This window comes from Rhincodon typus, chromosome 1 (assembly GCF_021869965.1).
Source record: "Rhincodon typus isolate 14 chromosome 1, sRhiTyp1.1, whole genome shotgun sequence".
Lineage (NCBI taxonomy): Eukaryota > Metazoa > Chordata > Chondrichthyes > Orectolobiformes > Rhincodontidae > Rhincodon > Rhincodon typus.
The window spans coordinates 60,607,769-60,633,395 of NC_063332.1; the positions used below are offsets into that span (position 1 = coordinate 60,607,769).

General features: G+C 39.5%; 1 protein-coding gene across 4 annotated transcripts in view; it reads left to right on the forward strand.

The window, feature by feature from the left end:
- ddx4 (DEAD (Asp-Glu-Ala-Asp) box polypeptide 4) overlaps positions 1-25,627 on the forward strand; it is a 100,117-nt gene that overhangs the window by 57,272 nt on the left and 17,218 nt on the right. For all 4 annotated transcript variants that reach the window (XM_048604354.1, XM_048604375.1, XM_048604363.1 and 1 more), the window contains 8 exons: positions 301-342; positions 7,901-8,043; positions 10,624-10,776; positions 12,174-12,328; positions 12,806-12,935; positions 13,472-13,638; positions 22,353-22,498; positions 23,579-23,678. In XM_048604354.1, the coding sequence (XP_048460311.1) occupies positions 301-342; positions 7,901-8,043; positions 10,624-10,776; positions 12,174-12,328; positions 12,806-12,935; positions 13,472-13,638; positions 22,353-22,498; positions 23,579-23,678 (1,036 nt within the window). The remainder of the gene's footprint in view (positions 1-300; positions 343-7,900; positions 8,044-10,623; positions 10,777-12,173; positions 12,329-12,805; positions 12,936-13,471; positions 13,639-22,352; positions 22,499-23,578; positions 23,679-25,627) is intronic.

Sequence of the window (25,627 nt, forward strand, 5' to 3'; positions counted from 1 at the left end):
AATTGCTAACTCACGGCTGACTCTACAACCCCACAGCAATTTCTTTTCGATTACGCTAACCAACCCCATTAACTCTTTAAAAGCCACTATTAAGGATTCACTTTTATTTTCTCTGCTCCGTACAATTGTTTACAATAATGAAGCGATTAGAGTCTAATTATGATGCTTTTTCTTAATTTTTTGAGTTTGTTAAATTGCCATTTAGAAATGGGAAAGAAAATACTTCATCCATTCAACAGTGTTTGACAAAGTGAATAGGGAATTTTTTTTGTTTTGATACAAGTTGTATTTATTTTTCAGGTCATTGGAAATCAGGTGATGTTGAAGGTGATAAAAGCCAAGGTAATACTTGCTTGTTCAAAGTGAGCTTATTTTAAAACTTCTTTCAAGATTGACTTGTTCTTTAGTTAATTTTTCCTTGTTTGCGTGTCTATATTTCCATCTTGGGACATTGGATGAAGTGCATTAAATGTTACATGAATTTTAGAATAATACAGTTCGATTACTTCACTTCCTGCGGTGAAAATCAGGCCTTCATAATGATCCAGTATAGAGTTTTTTTGTAAGGTGGAATTTTAATGCAGGAGTTATGGCAAACTATTTGATCCTGCAAGGACAGTTGCATAACAATGGTATTTGCCACTAACAAAAACATTAATGCCTGTTCTATATGTAACTAATGTGATTTTTATTGAAGTGGAACAGGAATTCCTTTCAAAGCCTGGACCTGCGGGAGAACTTTTTTTAAAAAGCTACAAGTTTCTTTCTTCCACATCTCCAAGTATTGAAAAGCCAAAGAACTGGATGCTGGAAATCAGAAACCAGAATGGACTGCTGGCAAAGCTCAGCAGGTTTGGCAACATCTGTGGAGAGAAATCAGAGCTAACGTTTCAGATCCAGTGATCCTCCTTCAGAACTGATTGTAGCTAGGAAAATGTTGGCATGTATGCTAAAGATGGGTGGGCAGGTCGGGGTGGAAGGTGCAGGAGAAGCTGTTAGGTGGAGATAGAACCCAGAGAGAGAGAAACAGTTAGGCAGACAAAGGAATGGTTTATGGTCAGCCTGGGAGAATGAATCGCAATAGTTATTCATTTCAGTCTGGTATGTAAATAGTAGAAAGGTGACTCAACCATGGCTTTCAAAAAGGAAAATAGTTTTGGATTAGATCCAAAAGGGGAAACATACAAAATTGCTTTTTAAAAAAGGCAAGGCAGAGGATTGGTTGTATTGTAGAATGTGACTAAAGAGCAGATAAAGTTTGATCAAGGTGGAGCAAATACAGCATGAGTAAAATTGCAGGGAATTGGGAAGCTTTTATTTGAGTTCTGAAGAAGGGTCACCGGGCCTGAAACATTAACTCTGATTTTCCTCCACAGATGCTGACAGACCTGCTGAGCTTTTCCAGCAATTTCTGTTTTCGTTTCTGACTTCCAGCATCTGCAGTTCTTTTGGGTTTTTTTTTTAACGGAAGCTTTTAGGGTCAGTTTCTACAAATGTGTGAAGCGAACAAGATTAGTTCAGTGTAGCTCCTTTCCAGTCAAACCAGGGCATCTATAAAAGGGAACAAAGAAATGGCAGAAGTATTGAATATTTACTTTGACTATCTCCTCACAAAAGAGGGTACCAATCACCTCCCTGAGATGTTAGAGAACCAAGGATGTAGTGAGGGGGTGGAATTGGAGAAAATCAGTATTAATAAGAGAATTATGCGAGGGAAATTTAATAGGGTCAAAGGCTGACAACTAACCAGGTCCTGATAATATATATCCCAGAGTATCAAAGGAAGTGGCCTGGGATATATTGGATGTGTTGGTGGTCACCTTCCTACAAAATGGCGAGTGGCAAATGTAACCCCAAGACTTCAAAAAGGGAGAAAACAAATGAAATATAGCCCAGTTAGTCTAACATCAATACTGAGGAAAATGTTAGTCCATTATAAAAAGACCTACCAGAACAATAGGAAGGTGTTAACAGGATTGGACAAAGCCAGTGTGAGTTTATGAAGGGTAAATCATGCTTAACAAATTTGCTGGAGCATTTTGAAGATGTAACTAGTCAAATAGATCAGAGAATTAGTGGATGTGGTGTATTTGGATTTTCAGAGGATTTAGCTAAGGCACCTCATAAGATGTTAGTGGGCAAAGGTTTAAAGCACATGGGAAAGGTAGTAAAATATTAGCAAAATCAAGAATTGGTTGATTCCCACATTTGGAGGCAGCTATGAGTGGGATACTACAAGGATCAGTGCTTGGGCCCCAGTTAATCACAACATCTGTAGATATGTTTCCGAGTTGGACATAACTGGGCAGGATTTGTGAAGTGGATGCAAAGAGGTGACGAATTGATTGAGTGGGCAAATTCATGGCAAATGCAGTACGATGTAGCTGAATGTAGAGTTATACACTTCAGTATGAAAAATGGGAAGAGTATTAGTTAAATGGTGTACTGGGAAGTGTGAATGTACAATGAGATCTGTGTGCTGTTGTATGCCACACAATGAAAGTAAGACAGGGTAGTGAAGGCAAATGGTAAAAACACCGAAAGAACTGCAGAAGCTGTAAATCAGAAACAAAAAGGAAGTTTATGGAAAAACTCGACTGGTCTGGCAGCATCTGTGAAGAAAAACATCAAGAGTTCTCAGGGGCATCACCAGATGCAAAACATTAATTTTTTTTTTCTTCACAGATGCTGCCAGACCTGCTGAGCTTTTCCAACAACTTCTACTTTAAGGCAACTGGTATATTGGTTTTACTTGCTAGAGGATTTGAGTTCTGAAGTAGGGGGTGCCTTACTGCAGTTACTCAGGGCCTATGTGAATATCCTGGGATTATGGGCACCTCTTACACACCAGTTTCTCATTTTTCATCTCCTCATCGTCTTCCACCACCCTTTTCTCTATCCCACTATCTTTTAGCTGTCCAGATTGCTGCCTACCTAGTAGGAAAACATGGAATTCCATCAGGTTGGCTTCAGTTTATGGAATCTGTTGATATTGAATATGCATTCTGGAGTTAAATCCGGAGCAGGTGGGCCAACTATCACTTCTTTGTTTACAGCGTGTTGATAAATGGCCAAAGCATGATTCTAATCCCATGGAATCTCCGTGACTTTGAGTCAAACAAGGGCAAGGAAGTCTTGCTGCCCAGAAGCTAACTATTTTTTAAACTGTGTATCTTTTGTTTAGAATATGGATAGATCACTTTGACCCTGATCTACTCAGTGCAGTGACCTAAAACTGTAGCTACAAAACAGAAATTGTTGGGAAAACTCAATGGGTCTGACAGCGTCTAATGAAGAGAAGAGTCAAAGACTTGACTTCACTCCACTCCAAAACGTTAACTCCACTTTCCACAGTTTCTACCACACTTGCTGAGGTTCCCCAGCAATTTGTTTTTGCTTCTGATTTCTAGCATCCTCCGTTTTTTGGTTTTGTTTTAAACTACGGCTACTTGGGTGATAGACCTGTGTGACTTTATAAATTGAGTTGTTTTAAAGTAAAGTTGTACAACATACAGAATGGCAGTCAGGGGTGTGTTCACAGATGATGAGCCAAGAGGACTTCATTTAGAGAGCGCTTTCAAACTGAGAGTGTCCATTGTTACAATTTGTGGAGTCGACTTTTTCTTTCTTTTCTGATGTTTTTAAGGTATTTTGATGCAAATTTAAAGTTTTGAACTTGCTTATTCCCTCCTGTCCTTTGGAAACCTTGGATTTTGAGATCTTTGAGTTTAAAAAATGTAAAATTTACTGAGATCGTCAATTGACCACACTCCATCTGGTGATAGAAGCTGGTCAGTGCAGCAACGTCTTGCAGACTGGCCACATCAGTATGGCAAGTTTGACATTGAGTTAATATATTGTCACTCTTCTTGGTAATATTGAGGCACAGCACCATTAATTAACTGAATCAACTTTAAATAGAACACAGTATTTCTGAATGGAGCCCATAAGTACCTGCAGGGGGAAATGTTTCAGGCAAGAGGAGGGACAGATGAACTTTCTATTAATGTGCAATGAGTCTGTTCAAAAACCCTTAATATTCACTGTTAACCTCAGCTGATGAATCTCTTTACCCTAAGTTTAACACCATAAAGTTGTACAGCATGGAAGCAGCCCCTTTGGTCCATCTTGTTCATGCAGACCAGATATCCTAACTTAATCTAGTCCCATTTGGCCCATATCCCTCTAAACTCTTCCTGTTCGAATACCCATCCAGATGCCATTTAAATGCTGTAACTGTACCAGCCCCCACAGTTTCCTCTGGCAGCTCATTCCATACATGTACCACCCTATGCATGAAAATGCTGCCCCTTTGGTTCCTTTTTAAATCTTTCCCCTGTCGTCATAAACCTATGCCCTCTAGTTTTGTATCCCCCACCCGCGCACCCCAGGGAAAAGACCATATCTATTCACCCTATCCGTGCCCCTCATGATCTTTATAAACCTCTATTAGGTCACCCCTCAGCCTCCGATTGTTCCAGGGAAAATAGCCCTAGCCTACTCAGCTTCTCCCTGTAGCTCAAACCCTGGCCACATCCTCGTAAATCTTTTCTGACTCCCTTTCAAGTTTCACAACATTCTTCGTATAGCAAGGAGACCAGAATTGCACCCAGTATTCCAAAAGTGGCCTATCCAATGTCCTGTACAGCCACAACATGACCTCTAACTCCTATACTCGAACAAAAGAGAAGTACGGCACAGGAACAGGCCCTTTGGCCCTCAAAGCCTGTGCCAATCATCATGACCTGACTAAACTAAAAAAAAAACCTGCCCTTATTCAGTCCGTATCCCTTTATTCCCTCCCTATTCATGTAATCATCCAGATGCCTCTTGAATGTCATCAACGTGCCTGCTTCCACCACCGCCTCTGGCAGTGCATTCGAGGCTCCTACCACTCTCTGCGTGAAAATCTTTCCTCGCACATCTCCCTTAAACTTTCCCCCTCTGACCTTGAACCTATGCCCCCTTGTAAATGAAAATTCAACCCTGGGAAAAAGCTTCTGACTATCCACCCTATCTATGCCTCTCATTATTTTGTAGACCTCTGTCAGGTCACTTCTCAGCTGTCGTCTTTCCAGTGAAAACAATCCTAGTCTTTTTAACCTTTCCTCATAGTCAGTGCCCATGAGACCAGGCAAGATCCTGGTGGACCTTCTCTGCACTCTCTCTAAAGCTTCCATGTCCTTCTGGTAGTGTGGTGACCAAAACTGCACACAATACTCCAAATGCAGCCTAACAAGGCAACATGTTTTGCCAACTCTTGTACTTCATGACCTGGCTGATTTAAGGGTAAGCATGCCATATGCCTTCATAATCACTGTGGCTACCTGTGTTGCCACTTTTAGGGAAATGTGGATCTGCACGCCCAGATCCGTCTGTATGTTAATGTTGCTCAGGGTTCTGCCATTAACAGTATAATTCACAGGTAAATTTGATCCTCCAAAATGCATCGCCTCACATTTGTCTGGATTAGACTCCATCTGCCACTTCTCAATGCACTGACCAAAAAAAGGTAAAAGTACCAAACGCCGCCTTCACTGTACTATCTACATGGGACTGCACTTTCAAGGAACTATGAACCTGCACTCCAAGGTCTGCTTGTTCAGCAACATCCTATACCACACTTATTCCAAGTGAATGTATGAAGTGGGAGACTTCAATGTCTTCCACTTAAAGAGTCTCTAGCACCATTCTTAATTTGAGCTGACTAAGACCTGGAGTATGTGGCTACCAGATTGATCCTGCAGTATATGTTGAAATAACATTTGAGCTTCATCCGTATACTTTTTTGTCTGCCCATGAAAATGTTGGCACATTGTCCACTGCACAGTTCTGTTATGAAGATGGACTTCATTTCTAAAAGAGGGTGGCCTCTGTTGTGTTGTCTTTATGGGCCACGTGATCAATGGGACAAATTCTGAATGGATATAGCAGTTCCAAAACAGGATCCGTGAAGTCCTTTGGACTGAGAAACAGAATTCTATTATTTCATCAGTTAAACGGACATGGCACAATGCGCACACAACATTTTTAAGAAAGCTAAGGGAACCAGCCCTGGTTCAACAAGGAATCATAAGAGTACTTTTAAGAATGAGTTGTCAACCTGGTGAAGTTGCAGCATAGGACTGTGCATGCTGTAGTGGAACCATCCTGCATCCAGTAGATAGTCCAAGCTTTGATGTCCTCCTAACTGCAGCTCCTTCCCAATATCACAATGGCAGTACCTACACCACGCTAACAGCACAATTTCAAGAAGGTTGTTTGCCGCAATGCTCCAGAAGGCGATTAAGGATTGGCTAGTGGCAACCCTCTTCCACGAATGCCTTTGTTAGACAGAGGGAAGCCTAATTTGGTGTCATTCCCAGTGTTTGAAATAGCTGATTTTTCGATTCCGAATGTTCACATCAATCCTGAACTATGGTGAACTATGTGGTTCCAACTTTTGCAGTCTGAATAGATTCCTTTTGAATTTTTTTTTCTGTTTTTTTTTAACTAACTTGGTTAGATGAGGAATCAGAAATAAATATTTCTAGTTGAAATTCCATTCCATATTGTAGATTTTACTCTGTATTTTGACAAGGATGAACAAGATCTTTTCAATTGAATTATAACCAATGTGTAGTCTCCAGAGAGCAAAACCGCGCTCTCATAGGTATCACTATTTAGATTAATTTGAGCAATCCAAGTTACATTGAAGTCAGTTTTGGACAATTCCTGAAGCCTTTCCGCCATCTTCATTTGACTTTAACTGACTTGCTGCAAAGTTTGTGACAAAAATGGATTCTGTAAAGAGGACTCCACAAGACAAACTGCAAAATTAATCTTTGTTGCAACCAACTTTCTTTGTGAGCAGTGGACAACTGTCAACCACTTCTGACCTATTGTGCTAGATACTTTCATCTTCTACACAAATGGAAGACTTAGCAACCTTGTCATGTCTGTGGATCTCCTAATCAGACTGTGAGCATCATCAATGCATATGGCTTTTTAGGGGAAATCCATTGTCTTGTGTTATTACACTGGAAATTTTCTGTCTTGTATTCCTAGATTGGGTAGCAATGTTGGATCTACAAAGCAGAGAATTTCCTGCTCTCTATTATGTTATTTCTTAAGATTTTATATTGTGGTTATCTTGCTGTCTTTAGCATGTAGAGCCAGCTAGTTATTACTAAATGGCATTTGCTTTACAAATATTTAATCATACATTGATTTTTCTTTATCAACTTTGTTTTCATTTCTTGAGGAAGAATCTCGTATGTAGACCTTGTTCATGTGGTCTACCTTGAAGCAGCTGATGGCTCCTCTTCACGTTGCATTCTGTTTGCATGGATGTGAAGACTTTGGCTACTTCTCATTTTGTTGTGGCTGGTTAGATAGGGCTGAATGCCTTCCCATCTTTTCAGCTTACCCCGTTGCACAAAGATTAAGTTACTTTAAAAGAATGCTGTACTTTCTCCAGTTAAACAGTCAATAGTTACTTTCATTTTATTGTAGCAGTAAGGAGCTAATTAAAGGTTTATTGAGTTTAAAAAGAGCAAGTTTGATACCTCTCTATCATGTCAAAGTCAATGTGACATTTTTTTTTGAAGAACCATTGCGCTCTGAAAGTCCCTGGTATTAAATTAGATGATGGAATTCATATCAGTAATTATATTTTATATTGTAAAATCTTTTTTATTTGCATTTCATCTTGGAACCTAAGTATCCTTTTCATAAGCCGTGAAAGATGACTGCAAGCACTCGCTGCTTTGGTATGTTATGTATCTAAAATATTTATTTTGTACAATTCCATCTTGTAACAGTATGCCCAAAAGATTCTACTTGAGTAACATTCTTTGTTATAATAAATATTGAGATTTCAATCTATAAATTCAAATCTAATTCATATATTTCTTCAAAGGCCCTAAAGTGACCTATGTTCCTCCTCCACCTCCTGAAGAAGAGAGTGCTATCTTTTCTCGCTATCAGACTGGTATTAACTTCGATAAATATGATGACATTCTTGTCGAAGTTTCAGGATTCAATGTTCCCCCTGCAATACTGGTTAGTATTGAAATTTCATTTGAGTTTAATTAATTGTTAGAGCTGATATGCTGACTGCATTCACAGTTTATGTAAATGATGCTGTTGTGACGTTGGAAGTTTGATTTTCTGCAAAAGACCTAGAACTTAGGTTGTCATCTTAGTCCTGAGCTTGCAGCATTGTGTTTGCCATTTCCACTGGGATGGTGTTCAAGTTGGGCAGTGAGTTATGTATGAATAAGAAATATTTATAGACAGCTCCGTGTGTTAGATATTGGCCAGACATTCAGACTTTTATGACATGGTATAACACTAAATGGTGCTTTAATTAGTGGGATATTAAGCAACCTTTAGCTAGCATCTTTTGTACATGGCGAATGGAATAGGAAATTGAACAGCAGTACAGAATGTAAATGTTACGCAAGATTACGATGTAGTGCATGTGATCGCTGGAAAAATTTTGTCCAAGAGTTGATCACATTCATATGAAGTTATTTTGAGCATTGCTGTACGTGTTAATCTTGGGATATGAAAGGCCATATCATTCCACTTTAGCAGTATTTATTTCTGTAATAAGAACAAATATGTTAAAATACTTCTCAATGTAAAGTCATTTTTTGTGTAAAACTGTTTTTAAAAAAAAAAAAAAAAATTATGACCTCCCTTCCACTTTACACTGTTATGTGTTGACACATTGCATTGCCTTGTTGGATCCGCAATATGGTGATTAGCTTCAAATTTCAGAGGGCCAGGTTTCTTGGTCTTGTCTTTTTTTTTCTGGAATATGCCATTAAAAGGAGGGGAGAAAGGTCTTCCAGAATGGACGGTATCTGTGACAGCAGCTCTTATCCCTGTCCTTGATCGCTCAAAGATGCGCGTATATATTTATTCCATGCGTCTCAGTATCTTCTTCCCTGTCAGTCCTCCCAGTCCCCTCAGAAAAGTAGAATGAAATATGAAAAAATAGATTAAAGGCTGCAATACACCTTGATTGATCACGTACCTCTGTCCCTACAAACATAAATCTTTTTAGCAGTAATGTCAGGTAAAATTAAACTCCATGGAAGGCAAGTTTTCTTTTGGGGGGAGGGTGGGCAGTGGAGATTCTAATATTCAAGATTGTGAAAATTATATCATGGACTCAAAATGAAATGTGGGATATATCGAACGAATCCACTGCAGAAATTCACCAAAGATCCTTAGACAGTACCTTCCAAACCCACGACCACTTCCATCTAGAAGGACAAGGGCATCTGACATATGGGAACACCACTGCCTCCAAGTTCCCCTCCAAGTCACTCACCATCCTGACTTGGAAATATATTGCTGTTCTTTCACTGTCGTTGGGTCAAAATCCGGCAATTCCCTCCCTATTAGCATTGTGGGTCAAGCCATAGCAGGAGGACTGCGGTGGTTCAAGGAGGCAGCTCACCACTACCTTCTCAAGGGCAACTAGGTATGGGCAAGAAATGCTGGCCAGCCAGTGATGCCCACATCCCAGAAATGTATAGAAAAAAAATCTAAATCGGGAGAAAATAGGTTCTGTACAGAACAATGTACAACAATCATGACAGCTATTTGGATTTATACAATGTTATTAATAATGAATTAACACTCCATGTGGATTATTAGGTCAGGTAACCAAAAGCTTGGTCATAGAGCTTTTAATGATCGTCTTGATGGAGAAACTAGTTGATAGGCAGAGATTTGGGAGTATGTGTGGTGAGCAATGCATCAAAGCAATTTAGGTTTTTATACAAACTGTCACTTGGTCTTCCATATGAGAACTGAGTGATTGGATGGAAGAAGAAAGCACAAGCCTTCATATATGTAAAGGACAGTCGTGCATAGTTGTCCCTATTCTGGCAATTTGCCTAGACAGCATTAAAATTTCTTTGCAAAGGGGAACCATAGAAGGTACATTATACACTTTCACTTGCAAGTTGCATTATAACCCAATTATAATTGAGCCTGCAGTTGAATTGTTTTGCTTCTATGATATTCATGGGTGCAGAATTGAAATCCTTCCTTTGTTCCCATGCCCATGTATGCTAAGAGGATTGGGGAACGCCATATATTGCATTTGGTGTTTGAAATCTCATTCTAGTTTGCATTTAATTTTGGTCGGACTTTTCAGTAAAAGTGAGCAGGGATTTATAAAGCTGCAATAGTTGACAAGTGTAGTTGCTTGTGACTTTAGTGTAGTGTTCTGAAATCTCTGCAATATTTGGTTGGATGAGCGCTGGTAGAAATAGACCAAGAAATACTTAATTTTTTTTTTGGAAAGATTCCTCTCACTAGTCTTGAATGATGCAGTTACTCCTGTTTGGGCATTTCTTTTCGTATTTAAAACATTTTGCATTTTTGAAAGTTTTTTTCTTATAAAAGCCTCAGCCCACAGAAGTCATAAACTTGGGTATTTGGAAGTTGCTGTTTATACTTTGGGACTGTAAAGCATAAAATGTGTTGCCTGTTTATATTCTTTACGCATACATAATGTAGTTGCAGTATACTGTTGCCAGTACAGAATTTCAATTCCAAAGGTTTGTATGTGGTAATTTAAAATCACTGCTTTAAAAGTATCAACTTTTTTTTCTTCAGTCATTTGATGAAGCTCACTTGTGTGAAACTTTGAACAAGAACATAAATAAAGCAGGATATCTGAAACCGACACCAGTTCAGAAACATGGGATTCCAATTGTACTTTCTGGACGGGATCTGATGGCTTGTGCCCAAACAGGCTCTGGAAAAACAGTGAGTGGTGACGAGTGATTTCAATCCATTTCAGGCCACTCCAAACGAATTACAATTGCATTAATCTTCAACATTTAAAGCATAATTCCTGAACAATTACAGATGTACATATAATTATATTTGGATTTAAGCATCCTTAAACTAGAAAACAGTAATACCCAACAGTCCTATTTGTGATGCCGATGATCTACGCTAGCTGACGAACAACAGTTCCCTGGGATGTGATTACTGCCATCTGATCTGTGTTGCCTTTCGTTTTTGTGAGAGCCCTTTACATTTCACGATACCCTTTTAAATTTATTTTGCACCTGCACTTCTGTGCTATTAAACACATGGATTGTGGTATGGTACTTAATCTGTACCTTCATACAATGCAGCTTTTTAAAAGGCATGGTGTCTGTGAGGTTCTTTTTTATATTTGCAGCAACTTAAAACTTTAAAAAGGAGTTAATTTAGAATCCCTACAGTGCAGAAAGAAGCCACAGCCCAGTGGGTCTGCACCGACTCTTCAAAGAGCATCCCATCTAGACACAGCCCCTTAACCCATCCCCGTAACTTCTCATTTACCGTGGGTAGTCCACCAAGTCTACACATCCCTGGACACAATGGGGCAATTTAGCATGGTCAGTCCACCTAACCTGCACCTCTTTGGAATATGGAAAGAAACCTACTTAGACACAGGGAGAACATGCAAACTCCACACAGACAGTCACCTGAGGCTGGAATCAAACTCTGGTCCCTAACGTTGAGAGGCAGCAGTGCTAATCACTGAGTCACCATGCCACCCATGTCTTTTTTTTTTGTTTCAGTTACTGTTAAACCTCCTGCTTCACCTTGTCTTGTAGTAATTTCTGTCCTTGGTCTTTAATCAGATCATCTGTTTTGTGTGTTATCCCATGACTAATGTCCTTGATTAATGCATGTGCACAGTCAGACTAGCTCACTGGATAAATTCTTGAGAGCTTTTTTTCATTTGAGTTGCAGGGATGGGTTAACATAGAAACATTTGGAGCAGGAAAATAGCCATTGAGACCTACAAAACTGTTGTTATTTGAAATGGTGGCAAATCACCTGACTTGACCTCATTTTTCTGTGCTATCCCAATGTTCCTTAATATCTAAAACTGTATTAATCTCCACCCTGAGCATACTCCATGCCTGAACTTCCATAAAACAGGGGTAAATAATTCCTAAGGCGTCCTCTGAATTAAGAAATTCCTCTTCGTCTGCGTGGTTTGCCTATATTCTGAGACTGTGTCCATTAATTGTAGACTCCTCAGCCAAGGAAACCTCCTTTTTGGGTGCACTCTGCCTAGCCCTTTTAAGAATTTTGTAAGGTTGAAACTTTTTTGTGCTAGTTATGATCAGTCAGTGACTTTTTTTTTGTCATTGTTATAGGCTGCATTCCTGTTGCCCATAATAGAAATGCTCCTGAGGGGAAATGCAGCATCCAGTCGATTCAAGGAGCTACAAGAACCAGAAGTTGTTATTGTAGCTCCAACACGTGAGCTGATTAATCAGATATATCTGGAAGCTCGGAAGTTTTCTTATGGGTAAGTAAAGAAAACTCATACGTATTTAACGAGGGCTTGCATTCTGCCAAGAATATACATTTTGAAGCTGAAGGTTAACATTTTAATTGTGCGTGCTTCCTAGCAGAACGGAGCACTCAAAAAAAAAAAGTGCTATGATTCCAGCTGATCTTCCTGTCAGCCAAAGTCCCACCCCAGATTTCATTCTTGATTGATTCTTTTTTTCAATTCAACATCATGGTCTTTCAGTGACTTATAAACACACCAGGTTCCAGATGTGGTTGTAACAGTGAAACAGAAATTTATTACAACGAGCGAAAAGTAAACTGAAAAATACTCCGCTATCTACACACAAAACGGTTTAAAAGATTTCAAACACCTGGTACAACAAAATCTCATCTTACTTTATAAAAATCCTTGTTTGTGTGGTGTTAAAGTTACCTAACATTTTACCAACATAAGCTAATTTTGCACATGGTGTGTTTTGCTATGTTACAGGACTGTTGTGAGACCTGTTGTGGTCTATGGAGGAACGAGCACTGGCCATCAAATTCGTCAGGTTTTACAAGGTTGTAATATATTGTGTGGCACACCAGGAAGACTTCTGGATATTATTTCTAAAGGAAAAGTAAGCTGTTGCTCATTGCATCCTTAAAAAACTATGATTTAAAATTATTGTTAATAGGGCACAGGTGTTTTGCCAACATTGTGATTTTAATAATCTCAAGATGTTAACCCAATTTGGATATTAATACATTGCACATTAATGGACAACTTCAGAATTTCTTGAAGAATCTAGATCTTCCAGCCTTAAATTTCCCTGAAGGAATTGTGGTTTCCTAGCCATAGTTCATAGCCAATTCAGAATGTCTGACTTCAGTAGAACCTGCCTATTGTTGATTGATGTAGAACAAACTGAAAATCGTGGATCTTCTGTAAATGTCGGGCAGCCTGATTTTTTGCCAGATGATCACCCAGTCTGTAAAGGCCAAGATGTATCCCAAAGCCTTTACAACTAAATGTCTGTTTAATTCTGTGCCTGTAATTCCCCTCACTGCTTGTGGTCCAAACAGTTAATTGTAGCCCAAAATTTTGAGGTCAATGTTACAATTGTGATGCAACTACTATTAAAATTGATCACTTTTTTTCAAAAATGATTTTTAGGTTGGCCTTGGTAAGGTGCAGTACTTGGTATTAGATGAAGCAGACCGTATGCTCGATATGGGATTTGAACCAGACATGCGAAAACTAGTCAACTCATTTAATATGCCACCTAAACAAAACCGCCAGACTTTGATGTTCAGTGCCACCTTTCCTGAAGAGATTCAGAGGTAATTTCAAATGCCAGCATGTATGGAAATGTACATAGGATCTTGCTTATAATTTTAAGATTTGTTCATGCTTAGGATCTGTACAAACTTGGATCTTAGTTGTATCTATCTGCCTCAAACCTGATAGAAGATACAAATTTCTATTCAAACAAATTGAGGAGGCAATGGCCGAGCAGTATTATTGCTGGACTGTTAGTCCAGAGACCCACATTACATTCTAGGGACCTGGGTTCGAATCCCGCCACGGCAGATGGTGGAATTCGAAGTCAATAAAATATCGGGAATTAAGAATCTCATGATTTGTCCATTGTCAGAAAAACCCATTTGGTTCACTAATGTCCTTTTGGGAAAGAAACTGCCATCCTTACCTGGTCTGGCCTACATGTGACTCCAGACCCACAGCAATATAGTTGACTCTAGTTGACAGGATGGGCAATAAATGCTGCCTAGCCAGCTTCGCCTTCATCCCACGAATGAATAAACAAAACTTCAACATTTTAATTTTCAGTTATATTTATTATGTTCAAAAGCAAACTGCAAGTAGTCAATTACTCAAATCTATCAGTCTTCAGCAACTGTGTGGGCATTTTTGAACTGAGTTTGCATAATTGATAGAATGGAGTAGATAGTTTACAGATTGCAAAATTTAAAAGTAATGAATATATTGTATTCTGATATTTTAGTACAATATTGATTGAGAAAATAATGGTCACAGTTGTACTTATGTTAATTGTACATGTTTGTGTTGCTGGTTCACTTGTTAAATTCAGTTGCAGAATCAGGATGCAGCAAGTGGTTATGATTTGGATTTCCCAAAAAGTTATGAAATCTGATTCAGTGGTGAAGTTCCATTTGTAGTGCTGTCGTGTAACTAATTGGAAAACCAGTAGTGACACGGGTGAAATAGCTGTGTCATGCTGCTATGAATGTTTGACTTTATATAGTGTTCTTGTGTAGTATAGATCTCTCAGTGACAACTTTGTTTTATCATAAAAGTTCAAAAACTTAATACCAATAATCAGGATCCAAAAGAGCCAATTCTTGCTTGAAGAAAATATGAAGTATAGCATGGAAAATATTGGGCCTTAATTTATTTGACTTCTTTAGTTTTCTCTAATTATTATATCATGTGAGCATCCCACTGTGCTTCATGGGCAGAAAATTCAGTTATGTAGTTTGTTCTTCCTCTACCAATGTGCAGAATTAATCTTGATTTTTGTGCGGATAGACAGCTGTACGCAGCCCTGCATGCCCCCAAACTCATGGAAAAAACTCCTAACATTTTTCAATCCAACTGGCTATCATGTCCTGGCAAACCTGCATTGTCCATCTTTGAATGAAAGTTGTAAATAACTCTGTTGTCGTGTCACTTAAAGGGACAAATAACCTGATTATGGACAAAATGTTTGGACAAAAATAGAAATTGTTGGAAAAGTTCAGCAGTTCTTGCAGCATCTGTGGATTGAAATCAGTTAACGCTTCAGGTTGAGTGACTCTTCCTCAGAACTGACCCTTCTGCAGTTTTTATACTCAATCTCATTGTCTTCATCTGAGCTCTCTACAGAGCTGACAAATGAGCCATCAACCTCTGGCTCGGTTGAGTTCACTTTGCATCTGGATGACTTAACATGAGCCAAATTTTGTAGTATCTGCCAAGGTGGCTGAGGGTGACGGATCAAGTGATCTGTCTTCGTTATTGCTGTCCTTCAGCTCGCTGTCTTCCTCCTTGAGCTTTTGTTGTGGGTCAGATGGCTGTTCTTTGTCAGAAAGCAGAATCTCAGAGGAGGTGGAGTGGGTCGAGTGTAAAGCAAGAAGTTGGAGGTCATAGCACCAGCAACTTGTTTTACCATCCTGTATAATGAAATTAAGATCATTTGGGAGTCCAGAAGAGGCACAAGGCAGGGGGATGCCATTACCTCATTGCTTTTGCTGAGGTTGTACGTGATAGGCTATCTCATGGTTTGCATCATGATGGTTGGAGCCATTTAGGGCTTCAAAATGAAAGCACTTCTGTTTCTGCCAGTTCCATTGTGACTTGCTTCTATTATCTATGCTACCTCATCCTTAAATAAAGAGCGTTGAGAATATAAGTGATTGTGTAGTGCTGTGCTGGGTGATATGCGCCATGCACGAACAGCTGAGATGTTAAGAAGTGGATGTGAGGATGGTAGAATTTAAATATGTAGTGGTGATTGAAGTATCTGACTATTTGCCATGATTACTGGGGACCTGGGACTGCTGCTGTGTGAGGTGCATTGAGCGCAGAGGTTGTTGTAAGGATAAATTGCAGTGTGAATACACTGAAGCAGCATGTGTTTATATGCAGCAGGTCCTGGATGGCAGGCAGTGTTTAGCTGTTAAGTGGCAAGTATATTTCATCTCTGGCAATGACCATCTACCCATGACATGCTATGGCATTAGGTCAGACACATGACTGGTCCAATTCTAAGTTCTGTGGCAGCGAGAGTAGGTCAGAGAGACTGGGAATTCTGCAGGTAGTAACCCACTAATGTTTGTCCTCCATAAGTGTGGCACAAATCAGGAGTGTGATGAAATCCCATTTTCCTGGATGGATGCAAGTTTAAAAAGATTTGAAGATTGACATCAACCAGGACGAAGGAACCTGCTTCAAAAATGAAATTAGAGAAATTCAGCAGGTCTTGCAGCATCTCTGGCAAGAAAGCAGGTTGAATTTTGAGTTTTGAGTCTGGTGACGACTTCAGAATTGTTTCTTCAAATCTTCAGCATCAGCAACTTTTTGTTTTATTCAAGTGGCCTGCTTGATTAGCATTCTGTTCACTCCCTCTACCACCAATGCCTTCAATGTGTATAACTTACAAGGTGCACTGCGGCGACTCACTGAGAACAACAGCAAATTCTAAACCTGTGACCTCTGCCACCTAGAAGGACATGGGCAATAAATGCATGGGAACACCAACTGCAAACTTCCCTCTTAGCCACACAGTCCTGACTATCGGCTTTCCTTCACTGTCATTGGGTCAAAATCATAGAAATCCCTTCTTAACAGCACGTGAGTGTACTTATGGTTCAAGAAGGCAACTCACCTCTACTTTCTAGAGGGCAGTTGAAATGGGCAGTAAATTCTGACCTAGCTGTTGGCTCCCACATCCAATGAAGGGGGAAGAAATGTATTTGCCAATATTGACCATATACAGCCCATCACCTCCTTGTGGTATTGTTACCATGGTTTGTGATGGACACCTTCTGTGTTGACCATTTAGTCTGCCCATTCCCGGTCTTTGAGGGCGTTGCTTAGAAGTCTCCAAGCTACCGATTGGATCCTAGCATCTCCTCCTGCTCAGCTGCACCACTGATTCCTCCAGCATTGTTTCTGAGAGCCTGGATCTATCGTGAGTCTTGATTTTTCTGGAATTCCCGCTGTAACAATCTGTTTTTCCACCTTGCTTTGAGAGAGAGCCTGCTGTGACAGCTATGCTGAAAAGCGGAAAGCAACACTGGAAGTGGTTTCTTGGTTTGAAATCATTCAGAAGAGGTGGGTAAACCAATGTTGTCTTGCCCACTCCCTTTTGAATGGGCAGATCAGAAACTGAAGCCTGTGCTCAAAAATTAAGGTAACTGAATTTTGCTGATTTACATACACATTGTTTTGTAGATGAATGGTGTTTTGAGCAAGATAGTTGGTATGGAAATAATAACAGTATAGAGATAAAAAGAAAAAAGTGAAGATTCCATAGACACCCTACAGTGTGGAAACAGGCCATTTGGCACACTGACGCCCCAAAGAACATCCCACCCAGACTTGCCCATCTACCCTATCCCTGTGACCCTGCATTTCCCATGGCTAGTCCACCTAATGCACACATCCCTGGACACTGGGCAATTTAGCATGGCCAATCCACATAACCTGCTCATCTTTGGACTGTGGGTGGAAACCCATGAAGACACAGGGAGAAAGTACAAACTCCACATGAACCATGCCGCTCCACTTGACTTGCTTCTAGTGTATGAGGGAGGTTCCAGAAGGATTATCGAAGGACTCAACAGATCAGGCAACATCTTGGACCAGATTATTATGATCAAATGTTACATTCCCGAAACATTAACTCTCCTGTCACTGAAGATCCTGTCAGCTTGCTAAGTACTTGCAGCATTTTCTGGTTATATTTCAGATTACTAGTAGCTGTTTTATTTTGCTTTTGTTCCAGGAGGGCTTTCTACTACTCCCCTCCCACCCAACAAAAAAGGACTTCTTTTCCCTCTTGGGCTACTAGAATAAAGTTGATGGTTGAGTTTATGATTTCAAATATTTCACTTTTAAAGTAGAAGACTGCATGGAGTTGGTGATGGAACCTACAACTTTGAGGCAACGGGACAAGATGACCTGAAACCAGCCTGTTGTGACTGTACTTTGGGTCAATGACCATTCAAATTTGATCATTTAACATTGCTGCAGTGGTAAAACAGAACTTTTTTTTTTACTTATTGCTAGATGTTGGTTCCACAGTGGAAGTGAAAAGCATTAAAACTTTTAAAAACTAAAAAATTCTTACTGGGTTTTTTCCTACGTTCCAATAAATCAGGTCCCTTTTTTCTAAAAGGGATGCCATACAGAACTTTTTAACTTTGTAAATTAAAAGAGCTTCATTATAGAAGGAATTCTGAGAAGAAGGACTTGTGTTAATTTTCAAATAACCGTTGATTGTTCTTCAAAAGAGAAGATGATCAATTCACACCTTTGCCATTGTTAATATATTAGCTCATGGTGATTAATTTATTTAAGACATCCAATGTATGGGAGATAGGAACTTCCATGCCATTCAGGCATTCCCTAGCTAAGTCTTTCTGAGCTGATGTCTTTCTGCCAACAGCATGTTTCATAGGAACTTATGTTAACCCCTTTCCAAATGTAGAAAATGTGCTTAATAGTTGAATTTTTTTTTAAAAAAAAAAGCAAATTTCTGGTTGGGGTTTAGCTGCTTGCAGAAGTACATGAAAATATAATGAAGCTTCTTGAATTATATTCTTCGTAGCAGTGTTCTTGGCAATCTTAAGGGTTGAGGATGACTTGCTCCCATGCCAGGGGTGTGTTCTGCAGTGGCTGAATAATCCATTCCTGGAGCTACAGGCTCTGCCACATGTGGGCATGTTTTGAGGCATGCGGTGGGATGCTCTAGATTCTGCGTTCTCTTCTGCTTGGACAGAGTCAGAAGTCGCACAACATCAGGTTACAGTCCAACAGGTTTGTTTAAAATCACAAGCTTTTGGAGTGCTGCTCCTTCGTCAGATGAAGTGTCTCCTCTTCTGCCCTTCTCTGCTCGAGCATACCTCCACGTGCTCCACTTGTGACCGTTGAACTGGTTGGTACCTTTATGGATGTTTCTTTAGCTTGTAATCTAGGGCAAACAATTTTCATGTTAGTGGGGATGTTGCATTTGTTTAGGGACACTTTCGGGGTATCATTGTAGCATTTCCTCAGCCCATCTAGTTATTGCTTGCCATTGTGGAGTTGGGAGTAGAGTACTTGTTTAGGAAATCATCTGTTCAGTCTGTGGACAGTCTGGCCTGCCCATCACAACAGGTCACGTGTGACCACTGGCTTGATACTGAAGTTGTTGGCCTGGGAGAGGATGCTCTTGTTGGTACGCTTATCCTGCCAGTGGATTTGTAGGATTTTGTGAAGGCAGCACTGCTGATAATTATCCAGGGATGTAAGATATCTGCAGTATGTGGTCAATGTTTCTGATGCATACAGGAGGGTCAGAACCATGGCTGCTCTGCAGATCATGGTCTTGGTGCTGGGTTTGAGGTATTAGACAGCAAACATTATGCATCTGAAGGCTGCACAAGCATATTCAAATCTGTTGAATTTAGTCATCAATGTCTGTTTTCACTGGAGGAGGTATGGGAACTGACTTGTATTGTCTATGGATTTGTGTAGACTTTGGCTGGGAGCGTTGTTGTGTGGCAGGAATGGCCTGGTAGAGAACTTTCTTTCTTATTTACCAGATGCTTAATCAGAGGCCTGTTCTTTTGTATACCACAGTGAATAAGTCATTGATTTGTAGCTCATCCTCTGAGTGCATGCACATACAGATGTAGTCTGTACACTGCAACTCGATGACGGATGTTGGGGTGGTCTTGGTTCTGGTCTGGAGATGTCAAAGGTTGAACACTTTCCTGCTTGTCCTATGCATTAGCTCCACTCTGCCAAGGAGCTTTATGGAGATGGAGTGAAGTGTTGCCGTGAGGAAGCTGGAGAAGAGTGTTGGTGCTATACCAAAGCCCTGCTTGACGGCAGTTTGGAATCTTATTGACTCTGAATCTATTGGTGAGGTTCATGGCTTGATGTCATGTACCAGGTGGACAATGGTGTTGAATTCCTGTGGGCAGTAAAATTTAAGGCTATTTTACGATCCCTCATGGTTAACAGTTAAAATCTTTGTGAGATCAACGGCCATGTGCAGAGATTAGTGCTGTCCTCTTGTACTAACACTTCCTTGGATTTCTCATGCTGTGAAAATCATGTCCATTTTACCTGTTGATGGGTAGAAACTGCATTGAGATTTAGGAGGAGGCGATTGAAGAGTATTCTCACAAAGTCCTTTACCCGTGGTTGACAAATGGAAAACTGCTCAGTAATTTCCAGTTGAACCTGCCGCCTTTCTTGAAGATGGTGACACTTGGGTTACTGCTTTCTCGTTTTGTCATTTTTAAATTTATTTGTAGTATTTCAGTTTTAATTTTTCCACATGCAGCTTTCTTAACCTTATTTACTTCCTGATCTTTGAAATTATGATTTTTCTAGAGCAGCAATTTCCTTCTAATTATGTGATTTAAAAACTGTGGAAACTATTGCAGTGGTTTGTCTTACTGTTATGATTTCAACTGACATTACTACTGGACAGTTCAGATCCCAGACTGAAGTCTGATTTGGTAGAACACTTAGATTAAAAAAACTTATTGTGGCAGACATTCATTTTAACATAATGCAATACTGTAGATTTGGTTTTAACAATAAAACAGCTTACTACACAGGAGAAGTGAAGATAAAATGGAATAAATCAGGCATTTTACATATGACATAATTTGGAAGATTTCAAAACACAGCAGAACAAAATCCCACCTATCCCAATACGATCATTTTCCAGTAGTCAACTACCAAGAGCATTCCCTTTTTATCACCTCTATAGGTTTGACTTAACTGTATCAATCTTGAGAACTTGATCGTCTTTTCTTTGATTGTTCACACAACTAAATTTAAACTTCCTTAGCTTCAAACGACCCATCCAGGTTTCTAACCAAACACTTCTGGTCTGGAAATTTGGGACAGAAACTCTTGCGCTGAGGTAAACTATTTCCTAACTCTGTTTAACAAGCTCCTTCAGGAGAAACTGATCTTGTACCTGGCCTCAGGCAGGTCTTCTGCAGACTCCCCTAAAAGCTTCCTGATCTCTGGATCTTAATTTAGGGAGTTTTTAAAAAAAATCAATTCTTGATTCTTCTAAACCAAATGCAAACTAGTGCCTTCCAGTGCTTTGCTTGGAGTGGCTTCAGTTAGTTTGATTTTTGGTAATTAAATGATGAAGACTGGCACTTTATTCCAAAAGATAATTTTGTGAGTTGATACATCAGGGTGGTCAAATTATTTAATTTGGACTTGTTGATGTGAAGTGGTGACATTTTGTATTAGGCAGCTAAAGCGTGAGAGATATTGCATAACCAACAATACTTGGAGAGTGCCTGAAGATTAGATAACTGGGACCTTTTTACCCACTTCCTTATTCACTGCTCTGCTAAGCAGGCAGATGGAAACCAAAATTTGAGTTTCTTCCTGCTTAAGTAATATTTCAATGGGGATGTCAATTTGGAATAATGCCAAGAACAACTTCTGGACTTAATATTTTAGAACAGATTTAAGTGAGCCTCTAACTTGCCTGCAGTAAAAACACCATCTGTTTTTAGTGTCAGTCAAACTAAATGGATTAATCTAAATTCATTCAAACCTGACTCATGATTGCAACTTGAGATGTCAGGATTTGTCTGTTTGAGATTTGAAGCTGCTAACTCTATTGTATGAATTGAGAGAAAACTGGTTTATTGTGCATCATACTGCAGATTTCTTCTTGCACAGCCTCGTGTTCTTAAGTGTGGAAGTATCTGAAAGCAACACTGAACAAGGAGTAAACATGTATTTTGATCGTCTGTCTGACTTGTAACAGATTGATCATAGTCATATAGCATCAGTCTATAGTGTCTGTGTTAGCTTTTTGAAAGCACTATCTAATTATATTTTCACAATAGCCCTACAAATATTTCCTTTGAGTATATCCAGTTCTGTTTAGATAGTTAGACATGAACCTGTTTCCACTGCCTTTCCAGATTAACAAAATTTGTTTACATTTCTTTTTAACAATGTTCCCCCCTACTCTTTTGCCGTCTTTTTTAACTAACATTTTAACCTCTGGTAACTAGCACCCTTTTTTTGTGCCAGTGTAAACAGGTTCTCATGTGGCCTGTCAAAACCTGATAAAATTTGAACACCACCTTTGCATTTTTATTCTTTATACTCTTGAGCGTAGTCTGTCCACTCCTGTAAGCTTACTTACATTGTCTCGTGGCTAAAATAAGAGTTTTGAAACTTGATATTATAATCCCATCACTTAGTTGTAAATCGTGAAATTCAAACCAGTCTAAACATTTAGTTTTCATGTTCCTTAACTTTGTTCTTGAAGGTTGGCTGCAGACTTCATGAAAAGCGATTATTTGTTCCTTGCTGTTGGTCAAGTGGGAGGTGCCTGTGGTGATGTCCAGCAATCCATACTGCAAGTTGACCAGTATTCCAAAAGGAACAAATTGGTTGAAATCCTCACTAACATAGGTGAGAGTGATTTTACTTCTGTCAAGGAAAAATAAATCTCTGCCTAAATGTATGTGAACACGTTTACAATAGAAAACTACTTTTTGTTAACAAGAAATGTTATGAATTTATTGAAATGTTTTACACTTGACAAAATTAGCTTGTACAAGAGCGTGCAGGTGTGACCATATCCCTGCAGAGCCAACTTGTTCACAAGACAAAAGTAGAAATTTAGTAGTTGGCAAAGGTACACAGTTCTTTGCATAAGTGCAGTAACTCAAGCTCCATATCCAGAGAAATAGGAGCAGTTGCTATATTGGCATTCAAACTCAAAGACTGAAAATAGAAATTGTACTTGAAGATTGTTTTGTTGTTGTCACTCTAACTATGTTAGGTATTGTACTGTAAATCAACCTACAATGATGAACTTGGGACTGAATTTCAAGCACTCCTGTGAAAGCAATTAAAGGCGGGAGGACTTTTGAAATTCAGCAGGTGTCATTCTGGTGGCACCTTCCCCATTATAGAAGAGGTATGAGTAATGTTCAGTGAGTTCTTCACTGGTGGGCGAAGAGGGCAATTCCGTGTTCACATGAGGGCCTCAGTCTTCCATTGCCCTCTATCCCACCACTGTTCACTGCCAATGCCAGTCGGGTTGGGGAGAAGGGAGAGGCAGGTTGGGGGTCTCCTTAATAGAACCACTGGACGCATCAGGCTCATTTCACCCTACATCTTGCTATCCAGCATCACCTATCAAAACCTGTCCTCACCATCTCTGTATTGCCGGCCAATTTGGTATGCACTTCAGTCCAAACTGTTCCTAGAAGATCCAACGTGATACTGCAACGGAGTTGGAGAGCTATTTCCCAACATGAGACCAACACCCTTCTGAGGAGAACTTTCCTAATCTAGGAGCCCATTAACAGCCAACTGTAAGCCCTCTCTGATAGGAAGGGTTGGTTGAAGCAGAGAATCCAGTGCCTTGTATAATTCGGTCCACAGACTCCAGCTGCTTCATTTGATATGGGAAAATTTTTGTTGTCACTAGATGTTTGTTACTCTTTTGGTATGTAAGAGTGGTTCATTACAAGTGTTTTACAGGTATTGAAAGAACTATGGTTTTTGTCGATACCAAACGAAAGGCTGACTTTCTTGCTACTTTTCTTTGTCAAGAAAAGTTCCCAACGACGAGTATTCATGGGTAAGTTTAATTGTTAACTTGTATTAATTGTTAATTACTCTTCAGATTTATTGCCCAGTCTCATCTAGAATCCTGATCACCTTTGATTGGGTGACCATTGTTTGTGTTCTTTTTTTAAATAAAGCAGGAAATCATAAAATGTGAGAAATGGAAGCTTTTAAATTGGTGCATGGAGTGTATTGGTTAACCTTTTTTAAAACCTATTTTTCTAATTCACCTGTTTAGAGATGTTATTACACATCTTTGGAGCAGGTCAGACTTCACCCTGGGTCTCCTAGACCAGGGGTGAGGAAACTACCACTGCACCACTAGAGGGCACTGTCTGTGTTCTTTCTTTTGGAGATCTGTTTTGGTTCAGCTGCTGAAAGTAACGATTAAAATCACCTGTGAAAATTTAGGTAAACAAGGACTTCATTACAATACCTGCATTGGTTGGGCTTAAATACCAACATCTAGATTGTGCAGCTGTGAATTGTCTATGAAAATGTGACTGCATATTGCACAAAGTTAATACAGCTAAAAAAACAATTCACATATGACTTTGTATAACAATCAAACAAAGATAATCCTGATCAAAAATCTTCAGTTCTGAAGAACGGTCACTGGACCTGAAATGTTAACGCTCTGATTTCTCTCCGTAGAAAACCTGCAGAGCTTTTCTGGCAATTTCTGTTTTTATTTCTGATTTCCAGCATCCGCAGTTCTTTTGGTTTTTAATCTTGATCCTGAAAGAGCATATTAAACCTTTTTTAAAAGGTACTTGAGTGGAGACCTCACATTCTTTTCATTGTGTATGACTTGTTCATTGAAGTGTGAGTGTCTTTACATTTGAGCGAACTGCGTCTTCGTAGCTGAAAGGTAACATACACAGTACCTTCGGTTTCACTGTGCGCACATATGTAGCTTGCAGTTTCCTGCTCCTCTGGTGCTGCTTGGCCTGCTGTGTTCATCCAGCTCTACACCTTGTTACACCAAAAAATGTAGTTGGGAATGCAAGTGGTCAGACTGACTAAGTCTATAGAGGGATGTAGACAACCAGAAATTTAATACAATATAACAAGGCAAAAAAGTGAGGTTATGCACTTTGGCAGGAAGAATAAAGGAGCTGAATGTTCGTTAAATGGGGAAATACTGCAGAATGCTGCAGCGTGGAGGGATTTGGAGGTCCTTGTGCATAAATCGCAACAAACGAGCATCCAAGTTCAGGTGACAGAGAGCAATGACATGTTGGCATTTGTCTCAAATGGAATAGGATGTAAAAATGGGAAAGCCTTAACACAATTATACAAAGCACTGATCAAATCAGCTCAATGATTTTGGTCCTTTTTTTTGTAAGGAAGATGCGTGTTTTTTGTGCCTATTGCCAAAATGTACTCATTTTTGACTACTATTTGTTGCATATAAAAGTAATGTCTGAACTAAAGTATCTGCTTCCTTGTTTTTATGAATTTTAACATACTTCGGTACTTTTAAAGCTTAAACTGCATTTCAGTTTTAAAAGCTTAACTTTGATGCAATAACAATCTGGGTGAAATGAACTCTCCTGCGATAGTTTTGTTGTTTGTGAGGATTTTCTTTTTTGTTTCTGACAAGATTTGGGAAGAGGGAGCCAAGACATTTCAGTTTCTTTTGCAGAAATAGTGACCACCATGGAATGCATTCCACTTCTGAATGAATGCAGCTCCGTACCATCCAGGGTACTTGGTTAACGTACTTTTTGCCACTTCAAACATTTCAGTCCCTCCAGCCCGTGTGCACAAGTGTGTACCAAGCCTCCTTCAACAACTTCCATAACTACAACATCTTCCATCGCTTCGCTGATGATTTAAGACTAGACCATCAGAGGAGTGAGATGGTGGTAGTTCACTGGATTAGATACCTAAAGGCTGTGGTAAATGCTATGGGGTGCAGGTTCAAATAACGCCGTAATAAAAACCGAAAGAACTGCA